Source organism: Bombus huntii, chromosome 14 (genome assembly GCF_024542735.1).
Source record: "Bombus huntii isolate Logan2020A chromosome 14, iyBomHunt1.1, whole genome shotgun sequence".
NCBI lineage: Eukaryota > Metazoa > Arthropoda > Insecta > Hymenoptera > Apidae > Bombus > Bombus huntii.
The window spans coordinates 895,475-923,141 of NC_066251.1; the positions used below are offsets into that span (position 1 = coordinate 895,475).

The 27,667-nt window shown below is 34.7% G+C and overlaps 3 protein-coding genes and 1 long non-coding RNA gene across 8 annotated transcripts; 2 read left to right on the forward strand and 2 right to left on the reverse strand.

The window, feature by feature from the left end:
- Nucleotides 1-169: 169 nt before the first annotated feature.
- LOC126873542 (uncharacterized) lies at nucleotides 170-9,599 on the reverse strand. Of its 4 annotated transcripts, none has more exons than XM_050634530.1 (9): nucleotides 9,021-9,599; nucleotides 8,346-8,956; nucleotides 6,177-7,800; nucleotides 5,818-6,052; nucleotides 5,628-5,737; nucleotides 5,286-5,532; nucleotides 5,016-5,220; nucleotides 4,723-4,924; nucleotides 170-4,627 (listed from the first exon to the last, which is right to left on the reverse strand). In XM_050634530.1, exons 2-9 carry the CDS (start codon nucleotides 8,573-8,575, stop codon nucleotides 2,846-2,848), a joined length of 4,635 nt encoding a protein of 1,544 aa, XP_050490487.1. In that variant the 5' UTR covers nucleotides 8,576-8,956; nucleotides 9,021-9,599; the 3' UTR covers nucleotides 170-2,845. The 4 variants fall into 4 exon arrangements, with proteins under 4 accessions (XP_050490487.1, XP_050490488.1, XP_050490490.1 ...); XM_050634531.1 differs by having other exon boundaries at nucleotides 6,177-6,571; nucleotides 6,737-7,800; nucleotides 8,346-9,599; XM_050634533.1 differs by lacking the exon at nucleotides 9,021-9,599 and adding an exon at nucleotides 7,968-8,033 and having other exon boundaries at nucleotides 8,346-8,493.
- A 139-nt stretch (nucleotides 9,600-9,738) lies between these two features.
- Nucleotides 9,739-11,001, forward strand: LOC126873574 (ATP synthase subunit d, mitochondrial-like). The gene is made up of 3 exons (XM_050634620.1): nucleotides 9,739-9,953; nucleotides 10,370-10,538; nucleotides 10,615-11,001. The coding sequence occupies exons 1-3, from the start codon at nucleotides 9,838-9,840 to the stop codon at nucleotides 10,846-10,848; spliced, it is 519 nt and encodes a 172-aa protein (XP_050490577.1). The 5' UTR covers nucleotides 9,739-9,837; the 3' UTR covers nucleotides 10,849-11,001.
- A 155-nt stretch (nucleotides 11,002-11,156) lies between these two features.
- LOC126873539 (serine/threonine-protein kinase SMG1) lies at nucleotides 11,157-27,403 on the forward strand. 2 transcript variants are annotated; one of them, XM_050634512.1, is made up of 16 exons: nucleotides 11,157-12,788; nucleotides 13,732-13,996; nucleotides 14,071-14,294; nucleotides 14,387-14,639; nucleotides 14,730-14,859; nucleotides 14,990-16,313; nucleotides 16,412-16,568; nucleotides 16,643-17,171; nucleotides 17,240-17,427; nucleotides 17,515-21,486; nucleotides 21,606-21,879; nucleotides 21,976-22,238; nucleotides 22,326-22,602; nucleotides 22,674-24,561; nucleotides 24,639-25,667; nucleotides 25,755-27,403. In XM_050634512.1, exons 2-16 carry the CDS (start codon nucleotides 13,761-13,763, stop codon nucleotides 25,937-25,939), a joined length of 10,929 nt encoding a protein of 3,642 aa, XP_050490469.1. In that variant the 5' UTR covers nucleotides 11,157-12,788; nucleotides 13,732-13,760; the 3' UTR covers nucleotides 25,940-27,403. The 2 variants fall into 2 exon arrangements, with proteins under 2 accessions (XP_050490469.1, XP_050490468.1); XM_050634511.1 differs by lacking the exon at nucleotides 11,157-12,788 and having other exon boundaries at nucleotides 13,577-13,996.
- Nucleotides 11,427-13,310, reverse strand: LOC126873584 (uncharacterized). Its single transcript, XR_007692461.1, has 2 exons — nucleotides 13,164-13,310; nucleotides 11,427-13,051 (listed from the first exon to the last, which is right to left on the reverse strand). It is a non-coding gene; the product is annotated as an uncharacterized LOC126873584 (long non-coding RNA).
- Nucleotides 27,404-27,667: the final 264 nt, after the last annotated feature.

Consider the following 27,667-nt stretch of genomic DNA (forward strand, 5'->3'; position numbering starts at 1 on the left):
GATATCAATCGGTGTCGCTATGTTCAGCGAGCGCAGAATGCGCGTCAATTTAAATTATTTTAAATGAAAATACGATGATCAAATGAGGATAATAAATAATACTATAACTTTTCTTCTTTTCTGCATAGTTATTCTTATTATGATAATAGATACAAGAAGGAAATATAACTTTCGTTGTGATATTATTTTTATGGTTTATTCTATTAATTTTGCTTGCCATATTAAGAAATCCGATACAAATGTATTCCGTGTCATATTTGTACTCGTGAACATTGTTGTTTAAAGTTTTGTGTACTTGTAGCTAGTAGTATATAAATACACGAAGAAGGGAAGAAATTGTTATTTTCTTGGCTACTTCTGTTGTTCCTTATTTGAAAGGGAAGGAATAATATAAAATGTGTTAATACTAATTAAAAGCGAACAGGAAGCCCTAAATTGCAAAAACGCAATATACAATATAAAAGAAGAAAATATCAATGGTATTAATAAAAACATAAATAATTGATCGAAATTTACTTCTGAGATTAAAAACTTATAGTTGTATTATATAAAAAAGAAAAACGTGCAACGAACACACATCTATCCAATTATGTACATACTTGCATATATATATATATATATATGTATGTATATATACGCAAACACTTACACACACATATACATACACATACGCTTGCATACATCATACATACATACATACAATTGTATATTTATACCTATCATTAATACTACGAGTATTTTTATTTAATACAAAATAATCGGTGCGTTTATATTAAAACTGTACATATAGTGATAAACGTCCTTATTGATTTGGCACAGAGGTTGCACGATTTCTTATTCTTTGGTACTGGCAAACGATTCGTAAAGAAGATTTGAAAAAGCTGTAAACTACTTGTATGTGTGTGTGTGTATATGCATCTTAATATATATATGTACTCTGTAAATAAGTTTGATTGGTATCGTTACCAATCTTAATCAATGCTTATATTTATTTTAACAACATTTCAAAGATGAAAGAGTGTATTTTATGCAAATGAAATAATCGTTGCAATTTTTACGGTATCGACATTTGCAATGCCCAGGATATTATAATAATAACTAATATTACTTTAACATGAATGTAATATATGACTAGAACAAAAATGAACGTTTAAGTGTCATTATCACCATGTATAAATACACTTATAACTATCGTTAGGCAACTTGATTGATTTATTTCGCGGATTGTGATTTATCACAACTGATCAAAATCACAATTCACAATGTTTCCCGAAAGGTAAAAATTTTCACGTGCATTAATAATATCGCAGCTCTTCGTTCACTCCTTTATCCGATTATTTTCTTACCTTTGCATACGACAACCTGACTATGAATTCTTAATCTAAATTTAAAAACAAGAACGATGGTAGGAGAGACAACGTCGACGTCGTTGACTAATCGTCCGAAAAATACTGTTGCAAAAATTTATGGCAGCTACCGTTACATGTTACAAGTGTTAGAAATACTTTCTTGTCGATGAACAAGAAGTAGAAGAATATATATGTTGAAAGTTAAGTAACATTTTATGTGAAGTAGCAATTACCCCAAAAAATCTACCACCAGTTAACGAAAAGTATGATTACTATGTTCAAATTTTACATGATTATATGTATAAAAGAACATATGTAGTATAAATATATGTATGATCTGAGAAACTGAGAAGCTAATCTTTTTCTTCTAATCATGCATTGTACTTCTAATCGCAGAACGAATTTCTACAATTTTGTTCATAAATAGTTTAAAAAAATAAAGTTCACTCCAAAAATAATAGATACATGTCATTTTTTACTATACACTTTTACGATAATCACGTTCGACCGGTTGACTAATCCGACCATGTGCTTTAAACCACTCAAAAACTAGACAATCTAACATAACTGATTTTATTATATTTGTGCGCATCTCTGTTCCAGAGTTGTACTTTAATTTGAATGGTAAAGTTCTAGAAGTTTTTACTGTATCTAACGTTGACTTGAGTCCATTATTATATGTGTGCAAGAAAGGTCAAATAAAGTTTCGACATTCAATAATTGGTCTCCGTCGTTTCTTATCTATAAGGGGCATTTAACAAGTTCCCGTACGTGGCGTCTGAGTTACCAACCAACGTATAACTCGTTCAAAGTAATCCTATGTTTGCCGCCGGAATTAATCTGTGACAGCTTCTTGCATTTTGGCGGCCGAGGAAAATTGATCTGCGATCATTTCAAGCTTTTTCAAACTTCCTCCAAGGGATAAAAGACACGAAGTTCACACGTAGAAGAGACCAAAATGGGTGCTTCAGAATTTTCCACTTCCTGTTCCGCAATTTATACCGAACATTTCCTAGGTGAGGATGAACTTTATCATGGAGAAGCACACCGTTGTTCAACTTTCTAAGACGTTTGATCTTGATCTGTCTGTGAAGCTTGCCTATGGTTTTGTAATACGTTACAACATTGATAGTCTGGTCATGTTCCAGTAACTAAAAGTTAGATATTACTCATGTCTATGTTGCGTATGGTGTGAAAACGACGCCACGAATGGAAACTTTTTGAATGATCCTCATAATTTAATATATAATTTAATATATAAAAGAATTTCACTTCGACTAGTTCACGGTCTTGAATTTTTATGATTCTGTGTAGAGAAAACGGAAACGAAACAGATTTAATATTATCTCGGAATATTGACATATATACCTTAGTGATATAGCATATTCTTTGATTATTTACGATTGAAATAGTTTTATAGCAAAAATTATATTGGAAAAGTTACTCGGTGGGTATTTTAATATGTTAGGTAAAGGTACTGAAATTCTCTGTATTAGTTAATAGTAACCGGAATAATGATGGTATCCTGGTCTTGGTGGATGATACGCAGCAGGACTTACAGGATAACTTGGATTGTACCCTGACAAGGAAGGTGGTGGAGGAGGGGAAGGTAGAATTCGCCCATCAACCGAGTCAGGTACAATATGTGGATTGCCAGAACCTGCGGGTTGAGGACTCGTTATTACCCGAGCACCGGACCCGTGTAAGTGATGTGGTCTTGAAAGAGTGAGATCTACAGTGTGACGTCCACCTGGTGTAAGATCTAAACTTACAACTCTGAGAACATCGCTATGAGGGTAGGGTGGAGGAGGAGGTGGAGGTGGTGGTGGCGGTGGAGGCGGTGGTGGAGGAGGAGGAGCTGGGGGAGGCGGTGGTGGTGGAGGAGGGGGCGGCGGTGGCGGTGGTGGAGGTGGTGGCGGTGGAGGAACTACTGCCGCTGAAGAACCAGATGTCACCTGAGAAGATACAGGAAGAGGAGTAGGTGATATCGAATAGCTTCCAGTCCTGCTAAGATCAACACTTTGTCTTTCTGCAATTTCGTACAGATGATGATGATGATACCGTGCATTTTGTATCTGTACACCAAAAGTATGATGAAATCCTCTAGCAGACATATCCAAGCCCTGAAGCTCCCCGTTTAGAACAAGAGGCTCAAAGCTAGTTCTTTCTCTAGCGAACTCTTGGTCGAGAGAATCATATTTATATGATGTTGATAGATCCAACTGCATTGATTTCTCTTTCACGGAGAGACTGAGATTTTGCACAACTGAATCACCTTCATCACTAGATAAATTGTCCGCGGATACCTGATGATGATGATGGTGATGGTGGTGGTGATGGTGATGGTGCACGTCTTGATATCGGGGGTTTGGTGTTCCTGAAGGTGATACCAAGTCCTCTTGTTGAATATGTATATAACCGTTCGGCGAAGAAACACGTGGTATTTCTTCGTGATGTAAATACTGATCAATGTTATGTGTTCTTGGTGTACCGATGTAATCAACGGGCCGATGCAGTTGATAATCGACGTGTAAATGCGTGGGTGGTGTGTTTCGGCTATCTGGTGTAGGTGCAGGAGATATCAGTTCTTCTTGTTGTTGTATATAGGACTCTAAATGGTTTGGTGATCTCTGAGGTAATGGAGATTGTAGCTGACTGGATATTGAATAAAGATTTGTGTCGCGATCATTATCATCCAATATTGGACTAGTTACTGCTCCTATATCCCGCTCAGCAGCATCAAGGGCAGCTTCAACTAACAAGCTAGCATTCGCACTTTCAGTTCTTCTATAAACACTAAGTCCCAATTTAGCATTTTCTATAATATCTTGAGTCATATTATCTTGTCTTCTGGTATTGTTTGTCGATGATGATACTTTCTCATCAATTTCCTTCCGAGTATCTTCAAACTCGTAAGAATTTCCGGTAACAACACTTGTTGATAAATGAGGTATAGTATTAGATACCACTGTTACATCTGAGGAAATTGGAGGATTGAATTCACCAAGCCATTTTTTACTTCCTTTACTTTGTAATCTGGAAGTACTATATAGATCTGTTTCTGTGCGCACACCTTCTACTGTCGATTCCAAACCGCTTGACATTGACGCACCCATCGGAAGCGAAGACGTTGTAATTCGTGAATTATGTTCTATTTTATACTTGGATGTGGGACTTGTACCAAACTCGATTATACTCGAATGTGTAGAAATACTTGGCGTTTCAATTTTCAAGTCATTTTTGCTATCATCCACAGATATTTTATTATCGTTTTCTTGCTGAAATCATAAATTATAAAACGAATATTGTGATTCGAAACGATTTGATCTTACGAAAATGTATAAGACAAGATATATTTTGATGAAGAACAAACCTGAGAAGTTTTTCTACTAGGTCGCGGTGTTTTTCCACGACCAACATCTTCGACGAGTCCACCGCTATATGCATCAAAGGTATAGGCAACAGATCGTTCGATTTTTGGCATCATTTCTTCTGTAAGACCATGTACTTTTTTGTAATGAAATTGTAAACATTGTTTAGTCGTAAAAGCTGCTTTGCAACCATTTTCTTTACACCTGCAATTAAAAAAAAAAAGAACAAGCACTCAATATCGCATTTACTAAAGAAATACGAAATGAATTATCTACAGGAATATTGCGATCCTACTTGAATGGTTTTACTCCACTGTGTGTTAACATATGTATTTTGAGATTACTCTTATTTTGGAACATTTTTCCACATCGATCACAAGTCGCGGCACCAACTACGTCTTTATGATGAACTTCTTTCATATGACGTTGAAGAGCAGCACGAGATCCCAGAAGTTTCAGACATAATTTACATTGAAACTCCCGGAGCACCTCAGACATATCTAAACATTCATTTAAATTGAAAATAATCTTTATTGATAGATTTACATGCTGTACAAATGCTTACCGTTATGCATTCGTTTGATGTGCACTTTTAATTTTTGCGGCTGACAAAATTTACGACCACAAAAATCGCATAATGGCCTTGAACGTTGAGGATTTTGAGCACATCCATAAGTACGATGCATTTCAAGGTAATTCAAACGTAAAAAGAATTTTTTGCAATATTGACATTGATATGCACCTCGACCTGCGTGTAATTCCGCTGCGTGTTTCATAATATTATCCTTACCCAAAACAGCAGCTCCACATACCTAAAAATATGGAATAAATTCATATATCTATACATTTGTTCAAAAATACAAAATGCGAAACAGTCGATATAAAGCGTAATTCAAATTTCATCTACCTTACAATGATATTTTCTTATGGTTAAACTATAATTCGTGTCATGAAAAATGCAGCAATGTAACCGATAGTATATTGGATGGGCAAAATTTAAATTACATCCTCCACAATCTGGATAAATCAAAATAAAGTTAAACAAATGATATTCCTTGCTTATACTTAATTTATATTTTGAAAAGATGATACTATACTCGTTTTGTCTACTTTATTCTTCCGCGTCCATGCAGAAGATTGAGAGTCTGTCCAATACGTCAGCTCCATTCCTGACATAATATTCTGTGTAGTAACAAGGTGTAGTTCTCCCTGTTTTGTTATTACAGCTACGCTTCTTTCCTCTTTTGTTTCAGCAGGCCTAATATAACGAATCCAATTACTTTTTAATGGATTAGTAGTACTTATATACGAAGCTTTACCATCATTATCTATCTAAAAAAAGAGGAAAGAAGAACAATATTGTTTTATTATTGGAACATTTTAAGGATATATGTGTAATGATTAAAATAAATATAGTTTATACATACAAAAATAAAAAATATTGCATTGATTTTACCTCCCAAATGTGTCTCATGGGAAAATCATCAGGAATGTCCATTTCCCTAACTGGTTGTCCAACAAGAGGACCCAGTTTAACATGCATTGGAACAGAATTTTTTGCATATATACCAAGCCCATGTTCTGAATTGGTAATTTTTAATTCAAAACATTCAGGTAGAGAGTCTCTAGCATATAATGGTCGATCTAAATCTACAGTTAATTGCTTTTCCTCTTTCTGAGTTTTCATTTTAGTTTTACATTGTTCAGTTAATAAAGATTCATCATCTGATTCATTATTATCTTCTGTTATCTTTCCATATCCTTCAGACATAGGATCATCTGATTTTATAGCCTTTGAAACTTCCGTATTTTCTTTATGTTTATTTAACCAGCTTTCATATGATATAGAATCTGAAATAGCATATTGAGGTGTTATTAATGGGCAGGCATCTTGTAAGTGACGATTATTACATTCTTGGCAGAGCTTTATTTTAATGGCTAATCTCTGTGGCTCAGACATTAGGCTTTCAACATTTGTTTCATTTTGAAGCTTTTCAATTGTAATTGGAGTTGTACCATCTATTGTAGAACAAGCATTTTTATCTTCTTGCACAATTATTCCGTCTTGCGGTGCTTTCCGCACATCGTGATGTTTACGATTTTTATGTTCATTAGTGTGTTTGTGCCTTCTTCTCCTATGTTTATGTACAAAATCATCTACAATGTCCTCAGATGAATCTTCTTTTACATTTTCATCGTCGTCTTCGTCAGCATCATATTTCAATCGTTTTCGTTTCTTTTTCAATTTTCGATCTTCTATTTCTTGATCTGTATTTATGTTGATATTTGAACAACTAGAATTTGTATTGACATATACCATACCGCTTGGGCTGTTCTTGTCATCTTTTGTCTCACTAGATTGAATGTGAGAAACTATGATGGATGTTGAATCTGTTACACTTGAGATTTGTTCTACTACATTTTCACTTACACTCTTAGCAACTGATGATGTTGCTAAACAATTAGACCTTGATTGCTCATTTTTGTCACCAACCATCATAATTCTTTCCACATCAACATCTCCAATATCATGATAAAGTACATTTTTGTTAATATTTACATTTGCTATATATTCTATGCTATCTATGTGTTCAGTCTTTGACATAACAGATTCAGCTGTCTTCGTACTAATACGAAGATTGTTTTTTAAATTTGACTTTGACTCTACTTCGCTAGCTGACCTGGAGTTGTCTTTTTTAAAGGAAATTTGTTCCTCATCTCCTGATGTTATATCACTAGAAGATCGTTTAATAGATTCTAGTGGCGAAACAATACTTTCAGTTTTAAAACGCCTTTTTCTTTTCCGTTTATCTTTATGATGTTTAGCTTTATTCTTATGATGCTTAGATCTTGAGCTACGCCGGACATGTACATCAGTATCATTGGACAATTTTGTTTGTGCTGTATCAACAGGAAGAGATTCAGATTCTACAACTGTGCCACTGCTTTGTTTCCTTAAACTTCGACGTACAAATTCTCTTGTATCTTCTATAAAATCTTCAGTCTGCATCGATTCTGTTTTGCTCTTTTTATCCTGATCCATTTCCTTTTCCTCTTCTCCATTACACTTAAGGTTGTGTCTATTAAACAAAAATATGCAGTTGAATGCACTGTAAAATATAGATATAAAGGAAGTGTTAAGTCACAATAGTGTCTCACAAAAGTTAGAAAGTGGGAATCAATTTAAGACAGAAAACGTTCAATGGTTACTAGTATTTTTATAAATATTAAGTGAAAATTAATTTACCTGAACATATTTCGTATTTGGAGTTAAATAAAATAGACATTTCTTCTGTATCGGTCGATCCGTGTTCTCAAAGAAAATCAAAATCAATGAAAATCAGTGTAATCGATAAAATTGACGACTATATTTTTAACGAATAAAAAATTATCGATTATTTTCACCCCTCTGACAGCAACCCCACAAGATGGCGATTCGAGGGAAAATTTGGACACGATAGAGGGGAAGTCCCGCTTTCGAGTGATACGTATGTTTAAGTATCGATTAAAACGGTTTTTATGGCACAGAACAAAATATTTTATAACGTCGGTCTAAATAAATTTTGATTGAAAACTAAGAAAGAGGTACATTTAATCTGTCACAAGCATCTATCTGGAATCCTACCTGGAAACAGATTCAGCAAGATCCAGCAAGTAAACTGCAACATCTTCATCCGTTGACAGACCTAAGCGTTTTTTAAGAGAAAGCCAACGTTTGCCGTTGGTAAGACCAATCCGGACGCTTAGAAAGTGTTTCGTTTTTGGTTCTGATGTGGTTCCAAGATTATTGCTTTTATGATAAGAACTTCTCGTTAACCCCGACTCTCTCACATGTCTAGTACTTTTCTTCGGCATAACTACATCGTAGATCTGCCGGTATTAAAGCGGCGAACTTGAAGCTACCGCGGAGGTCGCGCACCGATATTATCCTATCCTCTTTATGCTCACCGCCTGACCATCGCCGCCCACTCCACCCTTTCCGCCCACCCTAGTCACTCGCCACCCCGGCAATCACCCATCCACTAACACTCGCTAAATTTCTATTTCACTCTCTCTATTCTTTCGCTAGTCTACTTTCCTTCTCCATACCCCTTGTACCCCGTGACCACGATCTTCCTCTTTTATCGATCCTGTCGTTGCGCTTCATCACTGCAAACTTACACGCGTTCGATGTATGAACGCGTACTTACATGAGAATGCATGTATGTGAATATGCATGCACGATTGTGTACATTCCTGTGTTAGATGCATATAAATTTATATATAGTATACACACAGATAATACAAATATGTAACTTACGTTTTGTCTATATAATCATATATATGTAATTGTATGTGTATCGTGTATGATGAGTATATACATTTGTTCGTCTTCCTTATTAATTAGATGATTTTTTCTTATTTTACAATATTTAAATCAAATTTCTTGTTTATTAGTTTCATATTTATTCTGTTCCATAATTATGATTATAATGTTTGCAATTAATTGAACAATTTAAATATATATATAATAAGCTATAACATAAACAATGTAAATTATGTTTGAATGCACGTACAATAAGGCGTAAGGTTGTATTCCATAATTCATATTAATATGATAAGAAAGAATATACATATATGTACACGTGAATATTTTATAAATAATTTTTCAATTTACTCATTCTTATAACTGGTTCGATCAGTAAACGAACGATTTCTCTGGAATGCTGCTTCTTCTATTTGTTATATACGTACTTATCATATACGTTTCTTTTCTTGCATAGTTCACTATTTTCGTATACGTGTTTAAAAAGGCTAATTATTCGTAATTATTTATCACGATATCTCGCATTTACCTAATGCTGCTAATGCTTAAATGCTTCAATTTACAACGAATAAATATCGACTGAAACAATACCTTTAAATCGAATATTTATGTATATCGAGTACTCTATAATCGATATCTCGTTTCGATATATGAAAATTCGATTAATCGATATCGGTAAAAAAGAATTAGCGCTGTATACATTTAAGAGTATAGTCTATACAACCATACCAGCTCATAGATACACATATTCATACTTGTGCAGCAGTCGGGAATTGTGTTACGTTTGGTTCGGAGGAATTGTCACAGAGAAATGTCACGACAAGCAATTAAAGCGATAAATTGGACTGCTCTCGCTGAGCGAGTTCCAGAAGCTGAAAAAGCTGCTTTGGCCGCTTTTAAATCGAAGTCTGATAAATATTTACAACGGTTAGTAAAATTCATAAGATCATTCCATTATTCGATCATTTATCCTGTTATATAATATTTCCACATGTTCCTATTAAATCCTTACTTTAGATTGGTCGAGCGATTTAAAAAATGTACTATTCTCCTGTTATATAGAAATTAATGAAATTGTAGTTCTTTCCTATTAAATTTTTGTATGAGTAAGTCTAGGTAAACTGACCTAACCTTGTTAGTACTGATTTCAAAATAGCGATAAGTATATTACAGTAATAACTTGTTAGAAAATTGATTCAAACATAATAAACGAAAGAGTTGTGCCATTTAAAATAATCACTTTATACCAATGTAAATAAATTATTATATTTGTATAAAATATAGCATATTCAAATAGATATAAGACAATAAAAAAATATATTTATATAATATATATTTTATAGTATGATGGCTAATCCAGAAGCTCTACCAAAAATTGATTGGGCATATTATAAAAAAGTTATTGTGACTCCGGGTTTAGTAGATAGATTTCAAAAGGAATATGAATCATTATCAGTGCCATATCCAGCTGATAATTATACAGCAGAAATTGAAGCTGCAAAGAGTGAAACCGTAATAATATATTTCTGTTTATTTTATATTTTATATCCTAAATTGAATTTTATAAATAGTGTTAAACATGTTACAGGCTAAGAAAATAGAAAGTTTCATTCAAGAAGTAAATGTTACCATTGAAGAATTACGTAAAGGTTTGGATGAGCTAAACAATATGATACCGTTCTCAGAGATGACTATGGATGATTATGTTGATTTGAAACCAGATGGATGTATGCAACCAGATAAAGTTACAACTTGGCCTCATGACGAGGCATCTCAAGAACATAACACTAATAATGAAGATTCAAAAGGAAGTGGTCATTAAATTTAACTTGAAATGTATTATAGTTCTGTTGTAATATTCATCATAGCTTCTCCATTGAGCTATTAACCATGTATACTATTAAACTATTCATACAAAAATTTAGTAAGGTTCTGATACTAAAGTTATAAAATATTAAATACGTTGAAAGCATAATTTTGTTCATTATAATCGACTTTTAGTTAAAAATATGCTCAACCTATAAGTAAATCAACTTTATTATTTGTTAAGTAATATTTATTAAGTAATGAATTGTTATGAAAACGATGTAAACAAAATATCATAATTTAACATATTATTTTCAATGCTGTATTTGTTAAATTTGCTACACTACTTTGTTCTTTCCAAATTATGTCATTTATTATGGAACTACCGCTTTTAAAAGTTATGCATAACATATCTAAAAAAATGAGAGATATCTTACGAATATTATATATTTTTTTTTATTATTTTTCTTTTAGAATTTTTTTGGTATACATGGTGTGTAATATATATTAACTTGTATAATTTAAGGGGGTATTCTAGTCTAGAGGCATGAATTTCGGACGGTTTTTGAAGCTCTGTACAAACAAAACAAAAAATATTTTTACTATCCACTTTTTTATCATTTGTTTATTGATACTTTAAGATTACATAAAAAATTAACTGAAAAAAACTCAAAATTCACAAAATTATGAACTGGCAAAGTGGGGGTCCAAAAACAAAAGGGTGTTCTGGCGTCCATGATTTCAACCCTTTTGGTCATCTGAAGCAATAAAGCCGAACCGATTCTTAATTAATATAGATGCGGCTATGGCATGAACCTTGGAAAAGTCAAAACAATATTTTTTCACAAAATGGCGGCCGTTTGAAAAAATTTTCCTTTTTGGCATGTTTTTTTGGCAATTCCGAATTTTTTAAAAATAGTAAAATTAAAAATTTTGATCTGAGCGTGGTTGAGGCGATAGAGGAATATATAAAGAACATTCACACCAAATTTCAAATAAATCATTAGAGCTTGAGATATCGTGCACGCTAACTCGAAGAAAGTAGTTTCGAGAAAAACGCGTTTAAAGTTTTGAGATAAGTTTACTCGGACAACGTCTATTGTCTACTGTTCATTTGTTCCGGTCGGACCGGAGCAGATGTCGCATCACAAAAATGGTTGTAACTCATAAAATAATTGAAATTTTGAAAAATCCTTTTAAGGGCATATTCTTGTATGTCTAAACTTTGGAAATATGAAAAAAAAATTTTTCGATTTTTTCAAATTTGTAGACCAGAATACCCCCTTAAAATCTATAATACAGATCATTAGTTGCAAACATACTAGAAAGGTACAACATCCTCCTAAATAACCTTGTTCGTTATTTGTGTTACAGTTACAGACACCTAACTTTAAGTTTTAATAAATATACGTTCTGAAAACGATAAACATTTTTAAAGGCTTATTCTCAAGAAACTTAGGTTTAGTGAGAAAATCAATTACGATTGTTGGTACATTTTTGTTTGACACTAGATAAAGTGCAGCTTTTCTACGATTACATATCAAGAAGTGTGATTATACATTATTTCTTCTATCTATAAATGCATTTCCTATCAATTTCACATGGTGTATTTGCTTATCAATGGCATCATTGATGGTTTTCTTGGATTAATTCTAATGCCATTGGTTGATCCAAGCCAATTGGATATCAGAATCGATTGAGATATTTTTTCAACAATATTTTACATTGGTTCAAGTTTTATTTAGTTGCTTCATCGTTTCATTGTACTTAGCTTCATCCCATTAGGAGACGTAGAAGCGTAACGTAATTATACGTAACCATACTAAAATTTTTAATTTATGTATGCAGATACAAAATAATTATATTTGCTTTAAATAATTTTTCTTTGTATTGAGTGCCAGTGTCTGTTTGCTTCGTTAGCCAGTTCGTTATTATTTAGAACTCATATAATATAAGGTATCCAACAAACTGATTCAATTGTTTTTCTATCTATATTTTCATTTCATCATTTATTCTTATTTTATCTGTATATTACTTCTTTCCTGCACATAATGTTCCAGGAATCTCGGAAAAAATTGTAGGATTAAAAAGAATAATGTTAAAAATGCTACTCGATGTTTACAGAAAGCATGTCAATGAACAGTGTGGAAGATACCACTCGTAAATAGTGGTTAATCCGTTTCAGTTTCGTGGTTGGTTGTTGGTTCTTGTGTATCCACCTAAATAAGTTAATTTAAACAGATACATATGTACGATTTTTCGGAAATTCCAAAGAATCTTTCATGCCTATATCAGTATACAAATAAAACCGTAATATATTTTGATTTTTACCAATTTATAAATCGCTTTAAAAGTTCTCTGTTGATCGGTTGTTGTCGATACGGTGTGTACCTATAGATCGAACGCGTGGGGAATCGGTTACGATACTGTTTCACCTTTCGATATCTTCTTTCGATTATTTTCCACGAAATATTTTCCGAAAGAAATCAAAGTGTGTTCCATGTTCTATGCGATTACGATATTACTTTCCAAGGGAACGGTACTTACATAAACTGAAATAGATATTACGACAGTTAATCACTCTATGAATTATCGTATCTTTTATACGTAAATAACTTGAACGTCGTTTTTATTTGAGAAACTTTGTAATAGATTTTGATTGTATTGCAGGATTTATCTTATTTTTTCATTACTACTTTTCATTTATTTTATGACCATTGAACTTTGTACACCAAGGATGTAGGTGCGAATAATGTAACCTTAAGAATATGTGAAAGTTATTGAATTCTGGCGTGCCGTAATCAATTATAGAATACTTATGATTTTATGCTTTTTAATATTTATTAATATAAAAAATTATTATTACCTGTGATTGGTACATTATTAATGCAAAGTGTAGGTCATGCAGATCATCTGCAGAGTAATGTAATGAATAGCTGTGGGAACTCTAATATTAGCACAAAGCTACGTGGATCTAAGTGCTCGGAGATACAGGAAGAATCTGTTAGTAACAATCGAGCTAGTGTGTTGGAGAAAGGAGATGTTGGTGTTCTAAGTGGATATAACTCCAATGATTTTAATGCTCCAAGAGGCACTTTGGTCATTTGTCCAAGAAATACGAACAACTATTCGTCTGATCATAGTTTCTCTAGATTTAAGCCAAGGTAAATTATTCTTTCAATTGTTTATTAAAATTTCCTGTTCTTTTTTATTTAATAAATTGTTTATATTATTATAGAATTGGTGGTGCTCCATGCAATGAATTTCGAATGGCTCGGGGAGGTAGCTCTGGAGATCGTGCCAGAGGCTCTTTACGGGGTAGGGCCTTTAAAAAGACACCTATCGAACGTGATTCCAATACAGAAACTAGTTACTACCCTACGACTAGACCAAAATTTCAAGAATCGCTGAAAAATCAAGAAAATGCACAAGGAAAATATTATGACGACAAAAGAATAAATGGTTCAAATTGTTTTTTATCTCTAGAATATACTGAGAAAATATGATGTTTTATATTGCAATCAAATATATTAATTGATATTTCCATATTACAGAAGATTCTAGAATTTCCAAACTTTTAAGAAGATTGTATCGGGAAGATGATTATGATCATTTTATGGTGTTGTGCAAACAAGCACAAGAAGGTATAATAGCGCTTGAAAATCAAAGATACATAAGACGAAATTTAGATGTCATCTGTGAAAGCCTATTAGATATACTACATACTGGGCCTGGACAAGAAGCAAAACAGCAAGTCGCAAAATGTTTAGGACGCATCGGCTATGCAACAGAACAAGATTATAAACGGTAAACAAATGATCTAATAGTGTACAGTGTGTTCATCAAATGTAACATTTCTTCCAATATAAGTAAAATTTTTGGTGTGAAAATCCATAGATACATGGATTGGGTCTTTAATAAATATTCACTGGAACGGAAAGATGATATAAAGTGCCTTCTAATTAAATCATTTGTTGAAGCTTTTAAATTGGATGCAGAGGCGCCAAGGCTAAAAGAATTTTCAGTGGTACTAAAATTTTCTTTTCTTATTTCTTAATTTAGTAGATATTGTGCAAGTTTGTAATTTTTTTTTGATTGGACTGAAAAAAGAAACAAAACTAATTATTTTAAGTAAAGTACATTAGATATCCTTTCAGCTAATGATGTCGCAATTGCAATCGACGCTAGAAAATGTTGATCGATCGGATCTATTAGTAGCAACAGTGGATGCGATATTATTGATAATGGAGTCTTATCCTGAAACGTTTTCAAATCATTTCCGTGATACAGTTGATATATTAGTTGGCTGGCATATCGACTTGACACAGCAAAAGACAATTGTAGCTTATGCCAGTCGTAGTTTGCAAAGATTACGAACTTTCTGGATAGCGGATTTACAGTTTACTTTGACCCTACTAGGACAATTTTTAGAGGACATGGAAAGCTATGATGAGGAATTATCTTTACCAGAATGTGGTAGGAGTTCTCCTGGAGATGAAGCATCCCCCACTTCCAGAGAATCTATTCGACGCATTACATCCTTGATCTCGGTGTTTAATACGGTTACGAAAAGTATATCTGAGCATTTGAATCCTAATCTCACACCAAGCGTGCAGTGGTCGTTTTTATCTGATTGTTTATCAAAAATGCTGAAAACAGTCGTTAAAGCGATTGAATTGGACAACGATGAAATCTGGCTTTCGAATTTTACAGTCACACCCGAAATTACCGAAGAATTATTAAAATGCGTCAAAAATGTGGGCATCATACCATCAAAAAATTCCAATAAATCAGAACTAATCGAAGAGGATGTCATCAATATGTTTAAATCTTTGAATTTGAATAAAAATGAATTAAAAGATTTAAAGCAAAATATCGAGAAAGATGCTGCATTGAAAGAAAGAGAATCATTGTTAAATATAATACAATGGATGGAGATAAAAATGAGGAAAGATTTAAATCTAACAGAGGAAAAAGAAGAATTAATAGTTGTTGCAAATGAATGCGCATTTTTATTATTAGGTCATCTTCAGAGTCGTATAACAAAAAATCATGAGCTACTTTATAAGTTTATTGATCTTCAGTTAAAAAGGATCAGTATCTTTTGGGATGACACAATAATTTCTATGTTAAATACTATTTCAAAAATAATAAAAGAAGTCTCAGCGAATTTGCCACTGGAACTAGTTCATAAATTGCTTGGAAAAGACTCTGCTTTACTCAAATTGAGATTTCGTGACTCAATTTCTATCCAAAACGCCAGTCTTGGAGTATATCATAGTCTTCTTAGTCTAAAAAATATTCCATTATTACAAGAATCGTATCGTTACATATTGTCGGATTTGGAAATTGCTTATAAACTTATCCTGACAGATATCGAAAATTTAGTAACAGATAATCCATTACTTGATGATATTAAATACAAGAAGAACGATGCAGAAATTGTAGTTATCTTTTTGCTAAGAGCTCTTTCTGATATAGGTAAAAATATATGAATGCATTGTAAAATTCAACAAAGATAAGCTTATTATATATCATTTATCGATTTATTTTATTATATGTTTTATTATATTTTCTAGCTAACGCGAGTAATTCTATCATTGGTATGTGGGCATTAAAACCAAGCATTTTAGAACTCTTGGCAGTTAAGCTGAAACCTTATGACAGCAGTTTATCGTCAACTAGTCCATTCTTGCAATATAGCATTTTGTATTTGCTATATGCGCATTGTTCTAGGTGAGTCATAAGGAAAAGAAGAACAGTAAATAACTAATTTAGCAGTTTTGATTGGACTATCTGTTTTATTCTAGATATAATCATTTTGTGCCAAGTTCAAGCTTAATAACTGGAACTACTGCTTGTCGTCCGATGGATATGTTTCCAGGAGCATTGGATGTTCCAACAACATCACCAACTAGTGGTCATCTTTCCATAATTCTAAACTTAATAGCTAAAACTTATAATGAATGCACACCAGAGCAAACGTTATTGCTTTTATCAATATGGATGCAAGAAATTTGTATACAAGCGGAAAATTACATTGGCATTTTGAGTAAAACAAAGGAATATGAGAATGTTCTCGCAAGTCTTGTTGCATGTGGAGCTACCATCGATCGAGATATTTCTATTGCTGTTTGTGATCTCTTTGAAATCTTAATGAGCGCAAAAAGTGTAACCTGGAAAGAAGAAATGTATGCTTATATTGTAGACTTGGTTATGTTACATCTAACTTCACGAGACGAAATCGTACGAGACAAGTATGGTTCATTATTGACACAAATACCTTTAAATATAGTGGTACCAAAATTTAACAGAGAGTGCTTATTGTCGGAAACGAAGGTAAGTGTAGGAAATATATTTAAAAAAAAAAAAAGCATGATTTACTTCAATTTTTTTTTTTCTTATAGAAATATCAAGGAATAAAAAATTATTCGACCGAGTCTTTAATCCTTGCTCAAAGATTACATATGCGAGGAACTAGCACTGGAGAGATGCAAGCACAACATTTCAAGACTTATATGGCTTTTTTATTGCAAGAACAATATCTTGATGCAGCTGGATTGTCGGAAATATTCACTTTATGTTGGCCAATTGTGTAAGTAAAGACAGACGTAACTAATTTCAAGCTACTTATTTTAGTTACGATAATGAGAAAATAGTACGATTTTATTTATGTTTATAGATCTGAGAACGACACTACCAAGAAGATGTATCGTTTAGCACTTACAAATAGATCATTCTTATACTTCTGGGCCGGTTTCGAGGCAGCTCAACATTGTGTAACGAACAAGCTTCGTACTTCACTAGGAAAGCCCCAAGAAACATTCACGTCAATCGAAAATGCTTTGAAAACATTAGCACGTAAGATTTCATACAGCTCTGAAACAACGAAAAAAGAGAAACATAGCTTGGATCATCTACTAAGCGAACATACTCGAGTACGATTATTTATTGAATTTCTTGAACATCTTGAGAGAGTAATACATAACGCAGCAGAAGGTTGCGCGATCGCTCTGTTACCATTGTCGAAACCAGTTAGAACCTTCTTTCATACTAACAAATCGACTTGTAAAGAATGGTTAAATCGTATTCGATTGGCATTATGTGTAGTGTCGTTGCATCCTGGATTAGCTAGCAGTGCTCTGAGAAATAGTCAGAGATTATTAGAGGATTTAAGTAATAGCGATAATACACAGGGTATCGAATTTGAAAGAGCGACGCTTTGTACGGCACAAGCCATGGTAATATTGGGAGAAGCAGAGGCATTACAGGGACTTTACGTTTATACTAAGGAAAAGGACAGAAAATTTCCATGGTTGAAAGCTGCCATGGAAGAAGCTGCACATCGCTACGAATCTGCTGCCGAAGCGTATAAGTTAATTATAGAGGAGCATATGCGTGCTGCAAATAGTCGACTTGGAAAAGATGTAGATCAAGAGGAAGAGGGAGAAGATGTAGCTGACGGTAATAGCATTGATGGTATTGATGGCACTAGTGCGAATGAGGAGGTTTCCGATGGAAAAGGCAAGTCCTTTAAATCCGAAGGAGATAATCAAGTACTTGGTTTTTGTATGCAACGATTATCTCATTGTTACGAAGCAGTCAGTGATTGGACCCGGTTAGAGGCTTGGAAACAGCAAGAGGCTGAAATTTTTGCCCGAGATAAAAGTGCCGTTCTCAGAAAACAATTATTTACGGAGAGTAGCGCTTCTCAACAAGCAAAATGTTTAAAAAAATTCGAAAATGGTGAAAACATATGTTTAGACGACCTAACTGATTGGAGCTTACTGGATGGAGGAACCGGTAAAACGGTAAATTGGAATTGCGCGAAAACCTTAGTGGAATGTGGTAATACATTGACTAATATTGCACTTAGAATTCATATAAATGAATATAAAGATTATTTTGAGGAAGAGATTGAACGATGCCGGAGAGTGGCAGCTAAAATTATGGAAGAAGGTCTAAGAAATGTACCTTCGGAATACTTAAACGAATCTATATTAGTACGATTTTCAGCAGATGGATTAAAAAATATCCTTTCTGGTAAGGAAGAAAATATATTCGAATTATATAAAAGCGAAAAACTTGATCACATGGATTCGAGCATACTGACGCGAACATTATGGTGGTCAGAATATTTCGGTAGAACAAGGAAGAATAATAGTCCTGAAGCGCGATTAGATAATAATGATGTAAATGATCTAAGATTGCATATTGTTCGAACTGCTAGAAAGGAAGGTAATTTTGAGCTAGCAAAACGAGAACTACTTAATTATTTAAGATCCGAACGAGAGCTTTGTCAGTTTGAAGGAGGCGAACGAAATTACATTAATCCCGACTTCGATCAAGCCACGGATGATGTTTTGAAGAACGTGATGCACGTAAAATGGTCAAAGAATAATATACGTGCTTTCCGTGAATTTTCAAAATTGCTGTATGATATGGAACGAGTTAATAAAGCGTTAAAGGTATGTAGTGCAACTGCACTTGGAATATCTCGAACTATCGTCGATGGAGAACAGTCGGCTGATTTACGTGAGAATGGTACAATTCTACTTTTGACTCTTGGTAAATGGATACAACAAGAAATAGGCAGCATTGAAAATGGTCAATTGGAGCAGTTGCTCGAATTTGAAGCTGCCCATAATGATGGCTTGATGAACAAACTATTCGGTCCTACCACGAATTCAATACCTGTTTCAGATATGATAATCGGTAGATTAACGCAACTAGGTGTAAACCAATGTCCAGATTTGCCACTTGCGTGGTGCAGTTTCGCGAGTTGGTGTTACAAATGGGGAAGAAAGATCGTAGATAATTCAAATTCAGGGCAGTTGACTGATTCGGATAGAGCAACCATACGAGACTTATTACCATTCGATACAAGTGAATCTGACTTGAACGCAATCTTTTCAATTTTGTCCCAAAATAAAACAATCCCTGAAGACGAAGGCGACATTACAGACACTTCCAAGGATGTTAATACTTCCGATATGATAGAAAATCAATTACGTAGCATTTCAATATTAAGTCGTATTAGTGCTGATCGTCTCACAACGTTGGTCGATATCTGGAGGCAAGCACAGAAGAGGATTTATGCATATTACGAGCTTTCTGCGAACGCGTATTTCAAATACTTGCAACTTGCCGCGATCAAAGAGGCCAACGATTGTGCTACTATCACAGCTACACTTAGATTGCTACGACTGGTTGTGAAACACGCTCTCGAATTACAAAATGTTCTGGAGTCTGGTCTTTCCTCAACTCCTACTGCTCCATGGAAAGAGATAATACCGCAATTGTTTTCCAGACTTAGTCATCCTGAGTCTTACGTACGTACACGAGTATCTGAATTGCTGTGTAGAGTTGCAGAGAATTCACCACACTTGATCACTTTCCCAGCTGTAGTTGGAGCGGTTTCTGGTCAAAAGAAAAATTGCAATAAAGTACTCTATGAGAAAACAGAAATTGATTCATCTCAAAATGATTTAGATTTTATCGAAGAAGAAGAGGAAATGGACGCTGAGAGCTCTACTGTAGCTTATCAAGACGAGCAAGAAAAGTTTATGGATTGTTGTTTCTCGCAATTGGTAGACTGTCTATCGAATAGAATTCAAGATTCCATCGAGCAAGTGAAAATACTCGTCAAGGAGCTGCGTCGAATTACATTACTGTGGGATGAGCTGTGGTTAGCAACACTGTGTCAGCATCACACTGAAATTTCTAAGCGATTTGAACAACTGGAAATGGAAGTACAAAAAGTGCAGGATAATTCTTGGTTGAGTGTTGAGGAAAAGGATAAATTAATTGCAGAAAAACACAGAATTATATTGAAGCCAATAGTTTTCATATTAGAAAATCTTTCGGCTATGACTTCCGTTTCTGCTGAAACACCTCATGAAAAGACATTTCAAGAGAAATTTGGTCCTTCGATAGAAGAAGCAATCAATAAATTAAACAATCCTAAGAATCCTGCGAAACCGCAGATTGCGAGTATATGCTTGAAACAATTAGAAGGCAAATTAGCTCAACGTGTACATAGACGAGCCGCGTATTCCCTTTCCATGAACGATATCAGTCCGGTATTAGCCAATTTGAGAAATACATGTATCGCTATGCCAGGTGTTGCTGCAAATGATAACAAAATTGTTACTATAAAATCTGTAGACAATAATGTTCAGATATTACCAACCAAAACGAAACCGAAAAAGCTCGTGTTCCACGGTTCTGATGGACACGTATACACATATTTGTTTAAAGGTCTGGAGGACCTTCATCTAGATGAAAGAATCATGCAGTTCTTAAATATATGCAACACTATGATGTCAAAAAAGGGTGATTCGAAAAAAGTATATAGGGCGCGCCATTATTCAGTTATACCATTGGGTCCACGATCTGGATTAATACAGTGGGTCGATGGCGTGACACCCTTGTTCGTCTTGTACAAGAGATGGCAACAGAGAGAGAGTACTATGCTTAATAAAACTGGTAGTTCTGCAATATTAAGACCGTCTGAACTATTTTACAATAAATTAACTCCACTTTTGAAAGAGCGAGGAATCGGTCTGGAAAACAGAAAAGAATGGCCTGTTCAAGTTTTGAAACAAGTTTTAGCTGAACTAATGGCAGAAACTCCTAAGGATTTGCTAGCAAAGTTAGTTCTGTTTTTTTTCCTTATTCTCATTACTTATATCTCTTCTCCATTTCCTGGTTACTTTTTCCTGCATAAGGAAGTTATTAACGATATTTTCTGATCTTTGTTTATTTTTATAGAGAGATTTGGTGTAATAGCATAAATGTTGGAAGTTGGTGGCAAGCAACCAAAAATTACTCCTATTCGGTGGCTGTAATGTCAATTATCGGCTATATCATTGGTCTCGGTGATAGACATTTGGATAATGTATTAGTTGATCTCAATACAGGCGAGGTTGTTCACATTGATTACAATGTTTGCTTTGAGAAAGGCAAAACTTTACGCGTACCAGAAAAAGTGCCGTTTAGAATGACTCCAAACATCAGAACAGCACTAGGAGTAACTGGAGTCGAGGTACATTAACTTTTTATGTCCTAATCATGTTATGGTATTATTATTATTATTATTATAAATAATATACACAGTTAAAATATGATATCTTCTTTTCAGGGTATATTTCGTTTAGCTTGTGAACATACGCTCCGAGTAATGCGTCGAGGACGAGAAACCTTATTGACCTTGCTTGAAGCGTTTATATATGATCCGTTAGTCGACTGGCGAGCTGGTGCGGATAACAGCATTGCAAGTTACGGAGCTTGCCAGGCTAGAGCACGATGTACGGGAATTGGGAGGAAACAATTGGAACAGGAACTAACACGAGCAATGTTCGCCGTTCGAGCAGCAGAAATGCGTGCCGAATGGTTAGCAAATAGGTCTGTAGATCAGTAATTAGATTTTACCTTTATACTCTTCATAATAATTAGTCTGTATCATATTGACTAATGATCTTTGATTCTTAGAGATGAGTTGGTGAAGATCTTTCCATCTCTGTGCCACCACTTGAATGGTTGGGTAGAGGCAACGGATATCACGCGTCAGTGTCAGGATTTATTACAAGACAGACACCAACAGCTTGCACTAGTCAAAGAAGCACAAGCAATGGGACGTAATCATCCATTATATTCTGTGATAAAGCGTTATAATTCTTTTAAAAGAGCACGCGATGCCCATGAAAAAGCAAAAGCTGGGTTGAAAGAAAAGATTGAGGACTGTGAAAAGCAGATTAACATGCACAACGTAAGCTTTAATTATTTATTCATTATTTCTTTTATTTCGAAGAAATTGATCGAGTTACCTTGTTATTTTAGTTGGCACTTTCAATCGTACGAGGTCCGCAATTAGGACAATGGTTGGCAGAATTGGGTACGTCTACGAGTCAAGAGGATCACGTAGTTTTTGATCTTGTGAAAGAATTCTTACAGAATGCTGGTCAAAGTCAAATGATACTTCAATGCGAACAATCAGAAAATGAATTGACACAATTGGCTACACAACAGTCTATTCTAATACGAAATTGTTTGGATTTATTGAGTCAATATTCAGCGATTTGTAGCCTGTATCCGCTGAGTAATATGTCGCAACATCGTACAGTACTTTATCACGGTTGGGCTAACAAGCTTTTAAACACTGGAGGCGTCGAAACTTGTCGTGAAGTTATGGTGCAATTTGAAAACACTTTTGATCCGATCAAAATCTCCAACAATCAGCAAGTTCAACAAATAATAACATTTTCTTATCAAATGCAAGCGATTCTAAATGAAGCAAATGAAAGATTAAAAAAAGCATATGAGAGAATGGTTTCGGAGGGTTTACCGGAATCAGTCACTAGAATAGAGAAAGCATATGGAGAATCGAGAGTACAGATACAAAACTTTCTGAGACGAGATAAAGGTGCGGAAAGGGCACTCGAATGCGTCAATATAACCGCACTCTGCGCTTTGAATAAGAGATACTTAATGATGGAAGGCGCTGCTAAATGTGCAGGGGACTGTTTAGTTGATCTTACATCCAGAGAAGGAGACTGGTTTTTAGACGAAATGCGTTTAATGTCATCGTTAATTGCTGAGCTAGTTAGTTTGATACCTGAATGCCATAAAACCAACAATGATCCCAAGATATCTCTTATATTAAAATGTTTAAGAGGATCCGATTGCATCTACAAAGGATTGCAAGAACTTAATTATAATTTCCACACGATCATTTTGCCTGAAGCGATGAAAACGATCATAACGGAAGAGCCAACTGTGATTAGAATGATAGGAGAACTAACAGAGATAATTGTATCATCCGGTATACCACTTGGTGACATCCTAGGCCAGTTAGAAATGCATCTCAGGTTTACTGTTATGGAAATGGATAGTCCTCATGCAATGATACAAAACGTCGTGAATAACATGAGATTAAGATTCGAGGCAATGCTATCTCGACCTGCTGAAATTCAAGAACCTAATCAAGATGAAACGTTGACGCCTGGTCAAATGCTTTTAATGGGCTTTAATGGTTTGTTCGAAAAGCTCCAGATGGAAGGTAACGCATTGATCGCTACTTTGAGTACGCTCGATATTCCCTCATCCTGGAGAAAAATTGATCAGATTCGAGAAGCGAAAGAAATGTCTGCACCAATATTCAATAAGACAGCTTGTCAGGTGTTAGAGGATATATTTTTGGTCAAACGATTACATACCATACAAGAGTTCTTCATGATGTGTAGAGATATTGCAACTGCATTTAAAGGCGGTTTAGCAAACGTTTACAATGACGAAAGACTAAACAAACCAATAAGAATCTTTACAGCCGATTACGTGTCACGGCAATTGCTTGGTGTTACTTCTCAAACATTAGCTATCGCACTCTGTTTCTTATTACAACGAATGGGTTTAAGCGTTACTACCGAGATTGAGCAAAGGGATATCGGAGCTGAGAGTAAAGTTTCGATAGAAGAATTGTGTAGAAAGGTTGTCGATATATGTTTAAAGAGAGGTCTCTTTTCTGGTTCTGTTCTTGCTCAAGCTAGTGCACTCAGTAGCACTCTTGAAAGTGTTTGGCGAAGAAAACAGAGTGCTAGATTTGCTCAGCAATGTGTCGAAGTAGCTAGGGCCAGCATGCAGAGACTTCAGCTACAACTAACAGCTCATCACTGGTTGCACGAGGATAGCTTACTAATGAGGTCAAATGTTAATTTAATGAATCCTTTGAGTAAGTCCTTGTTTGAATTTTTTTGTTAAAATTATGCATTTCTGTTTTTAGATATTAATTTTCTTATTTCTTTTCAGATCGTTCTGGATTTATGTTAGAACTTCGAAAAACAGCGACAGCACTTTCTGCTCTGCAATCTCGAGTATGTGAGGCACGAGATCAACAACAAAATCTTGTTTCCAGCGCAGTGCAACGATTGAAGTGGGCTGCTGGAGCGAACCCTGCTCTCGGAGAAGTCATGTCCGCGTTTGATAACGCGGTACTCTCATCTTGTGAAAAATTAACTCGACAGCATAATCTTGCGACTAATGTAATCAATACCTGCAATTCTATATTGCATTATGAAGCTCTAAGAACTAGGACATCTGAAAGTGTGACACACGATACGAATTTTGTCAAACTGATCAAACATTGGGAAGAGAGCTGTATTTTGACAATGAATTTAAACATAACAGTAACCGCAATCGAAGAGAGTCTTGTCGAACTACTACACATGGAAAGCAACGTTGATATGAACTGGCTAAAGCAGGCTGAGAGATTTATCTCTGAGGCGATACTTGATGTTCAAAAGAAATTGCAAGAAAAGCAAGAAGGTTTGCTTTCAGCTCAAGAACGCTTGAGAGAGCAAGTATCGAGCTTACAAAGTGTGTTAACCGAGCATCATAGATTAATGTCGGATGTACGAATATTATTACGAACTATGGTGAAACAAGAGAACATCGATGGTCTACAAGAATTCCTTTCTTCGTATCGGTCTTTCACTGAAAGCATATCGGCGATCGTAAAGGAACTGGAATCCGACAATTTAGATGCAAATAGAGGAAGAACGATTAAAGAAGAATTGGAAAATATGGCAACTGTGGCACCAAATTTATACAACGAGTTATTAGGATTCGCCAATGAAAAGAAAATAAATTCAGCAAAGGTGTCTGAGAAGCAAAAAGAGATAGATAAGGAAAAAGAAAGGGACCGTGAAAGAGAGAGTGAAACTGAAACTTCAATAGTTAGTTCGATAAAGAAGAAAGGAAAATTAATGAGGCAGGAAGGTGTGTGTTACAGTCCTAAGAAAGGAATTCCACCGAACCGAGACCCAACTACAGGAAAAGGTGAGCTTAGTTTTATTGTGGATTTTCGTTAAGATTGCATAAATATTTTCTTATTATTTTTCTCTCTCATTTATATTTTCTTCGTAGCTGTCCAAGAGCGAAACGCGTATGCACTGAACATTTGGCATCGCGTACGGATGAAGTTAGAAGGATGCGATCCTTATCCAACAAGAAAGTATACAACGGCTGAACAAGTGGAATACGTGATACGCGAAGCTCAGAGCACCGACAATTTAGCCCTCTTGTATGAGGGTTGGACACCATGGGTCTGAACGGAAAAAGATTGACGCAATCGCGTCGATGGTTTAATGCTCGTTACACGCGGTACTCGAGTTAGTACCGTTCTTCGCTCTATGCTCCACAGAGCTAGCTCTCTGTCCGACCAGGTGTGAAGTATATCTTCGTTGTCACCTGAAAGAGAAAGTTCATGTCTGTAAGGATGCCGTTTAAGTTCGGCTGCGCGCACTTGCATACAGAGAAATTCCAGCGCGATTCACGAACGAATTTCGATTCTGGCACCGATTCTATGATTATCTCAAAAATCTCTCGTTAACAATGCGTACTGTGCGATCTATATCGAGGTTTCTTCTTTCCTTTTTTGCGTCTACATAATCTTTGTCCGTTTTCCTTCTGGTCAAAGTAGACTAACGTGCAATAGCCGAGAAACAAAAAGAAGCAGAATTAAAAGAAAAGCGTGCACTTATGTACTATTTGTTGTTATGGACAGGGCAACAAAGATTGTTTCGACAAGCAGGTTAAAAGATGAGAGGAAGAAAATATAAACTGACGTACGATCGAAAAATCAGCAGTCTTATTGCGTATATTGCTTGTATGCTTAAATGTCGATGTTAGATTTGGGAAAAGCATAGAATCTGCCGCATCTTTGAAATGACAAGGAATAAGGGCAGAAAATTTCGACAATGACGCGGAGGAGCTCGATAACGATAAACGCGTCGATGGTGACACTGCCACAGATATTTGTTCGAAAGAAGATCGATATCTATTATTTCTTTATTTTAGTAAACATCGATTGAATTTTATAATTGTAACCTAATCTTGAAAGGAAGAACGTGTATAGCGTTCGCGAATGAGTAAGGATATATTTGGAAATTTGAAGCGGGACCAAGAACGATATGTCACTGTCGAATCGCGAGCAAAGTAACCGAGATTATGGAGATGCTGGATGAAAAACAAAGTGTATTTTTCGTGTTCGTATTCGCTACTCGATATTAATGTAAATCATCATGATCTCAGCACTCTTATTTTTTTTTCCTAAAGTGGGAGTACATGTTTTTCCGAAATTTCAATTGATAATTGTCCAAATCATACAAGTTTATCGCGAAATTTATCGTAAGTATTATCTTTTTTTTTATATATATATATATATTTGGTAGAATCTGTCATATTAATTCTAGAAGTTTATTTCAACAAATATTATACAACAATCATGGTAATCAGTCATTAATCTGTAATAGCTTATAAGAATCGGGAATTGTCAGAAAAAATGATATTGCAAATCTGAAACAAAATTTGTTCCTTTTCATATTAAACATGTGATGATCATAAGCGTTGCTGGATCATACTATTTTCTCTTTTCTTTCTATCTTTTTTTTTTTTTTCGAGGGAAAGGGGGAGGAAAAGAAGGTCGCACTTTATAACCAATAAAGTTTACGGTATGTATAAAAATTATGAAAAAGATGTATTCCCTTTGGTTTAATTACACTTTTGAGAAACAATCACGTCTACTATTCATTTACTTTAAACCTCTTAATTTAAAGTACATTATGATCTTTTCTATTCTGTCATTCTTGATTATATATGTCATTATGTTTGGGATTTTTTCAAAGCTATTTTTTCTAATCATTTCTGTTCCTTTTACTTTGTTTTATTTCTGTTCCCTAGAATCTCCCATAATATATACTGTACATTTTTATTCTTACCTCCCTTCTCCCTGTTTCTGTCGAGATTGTAAACCATCATTGTATCGGTGAAACCACAAA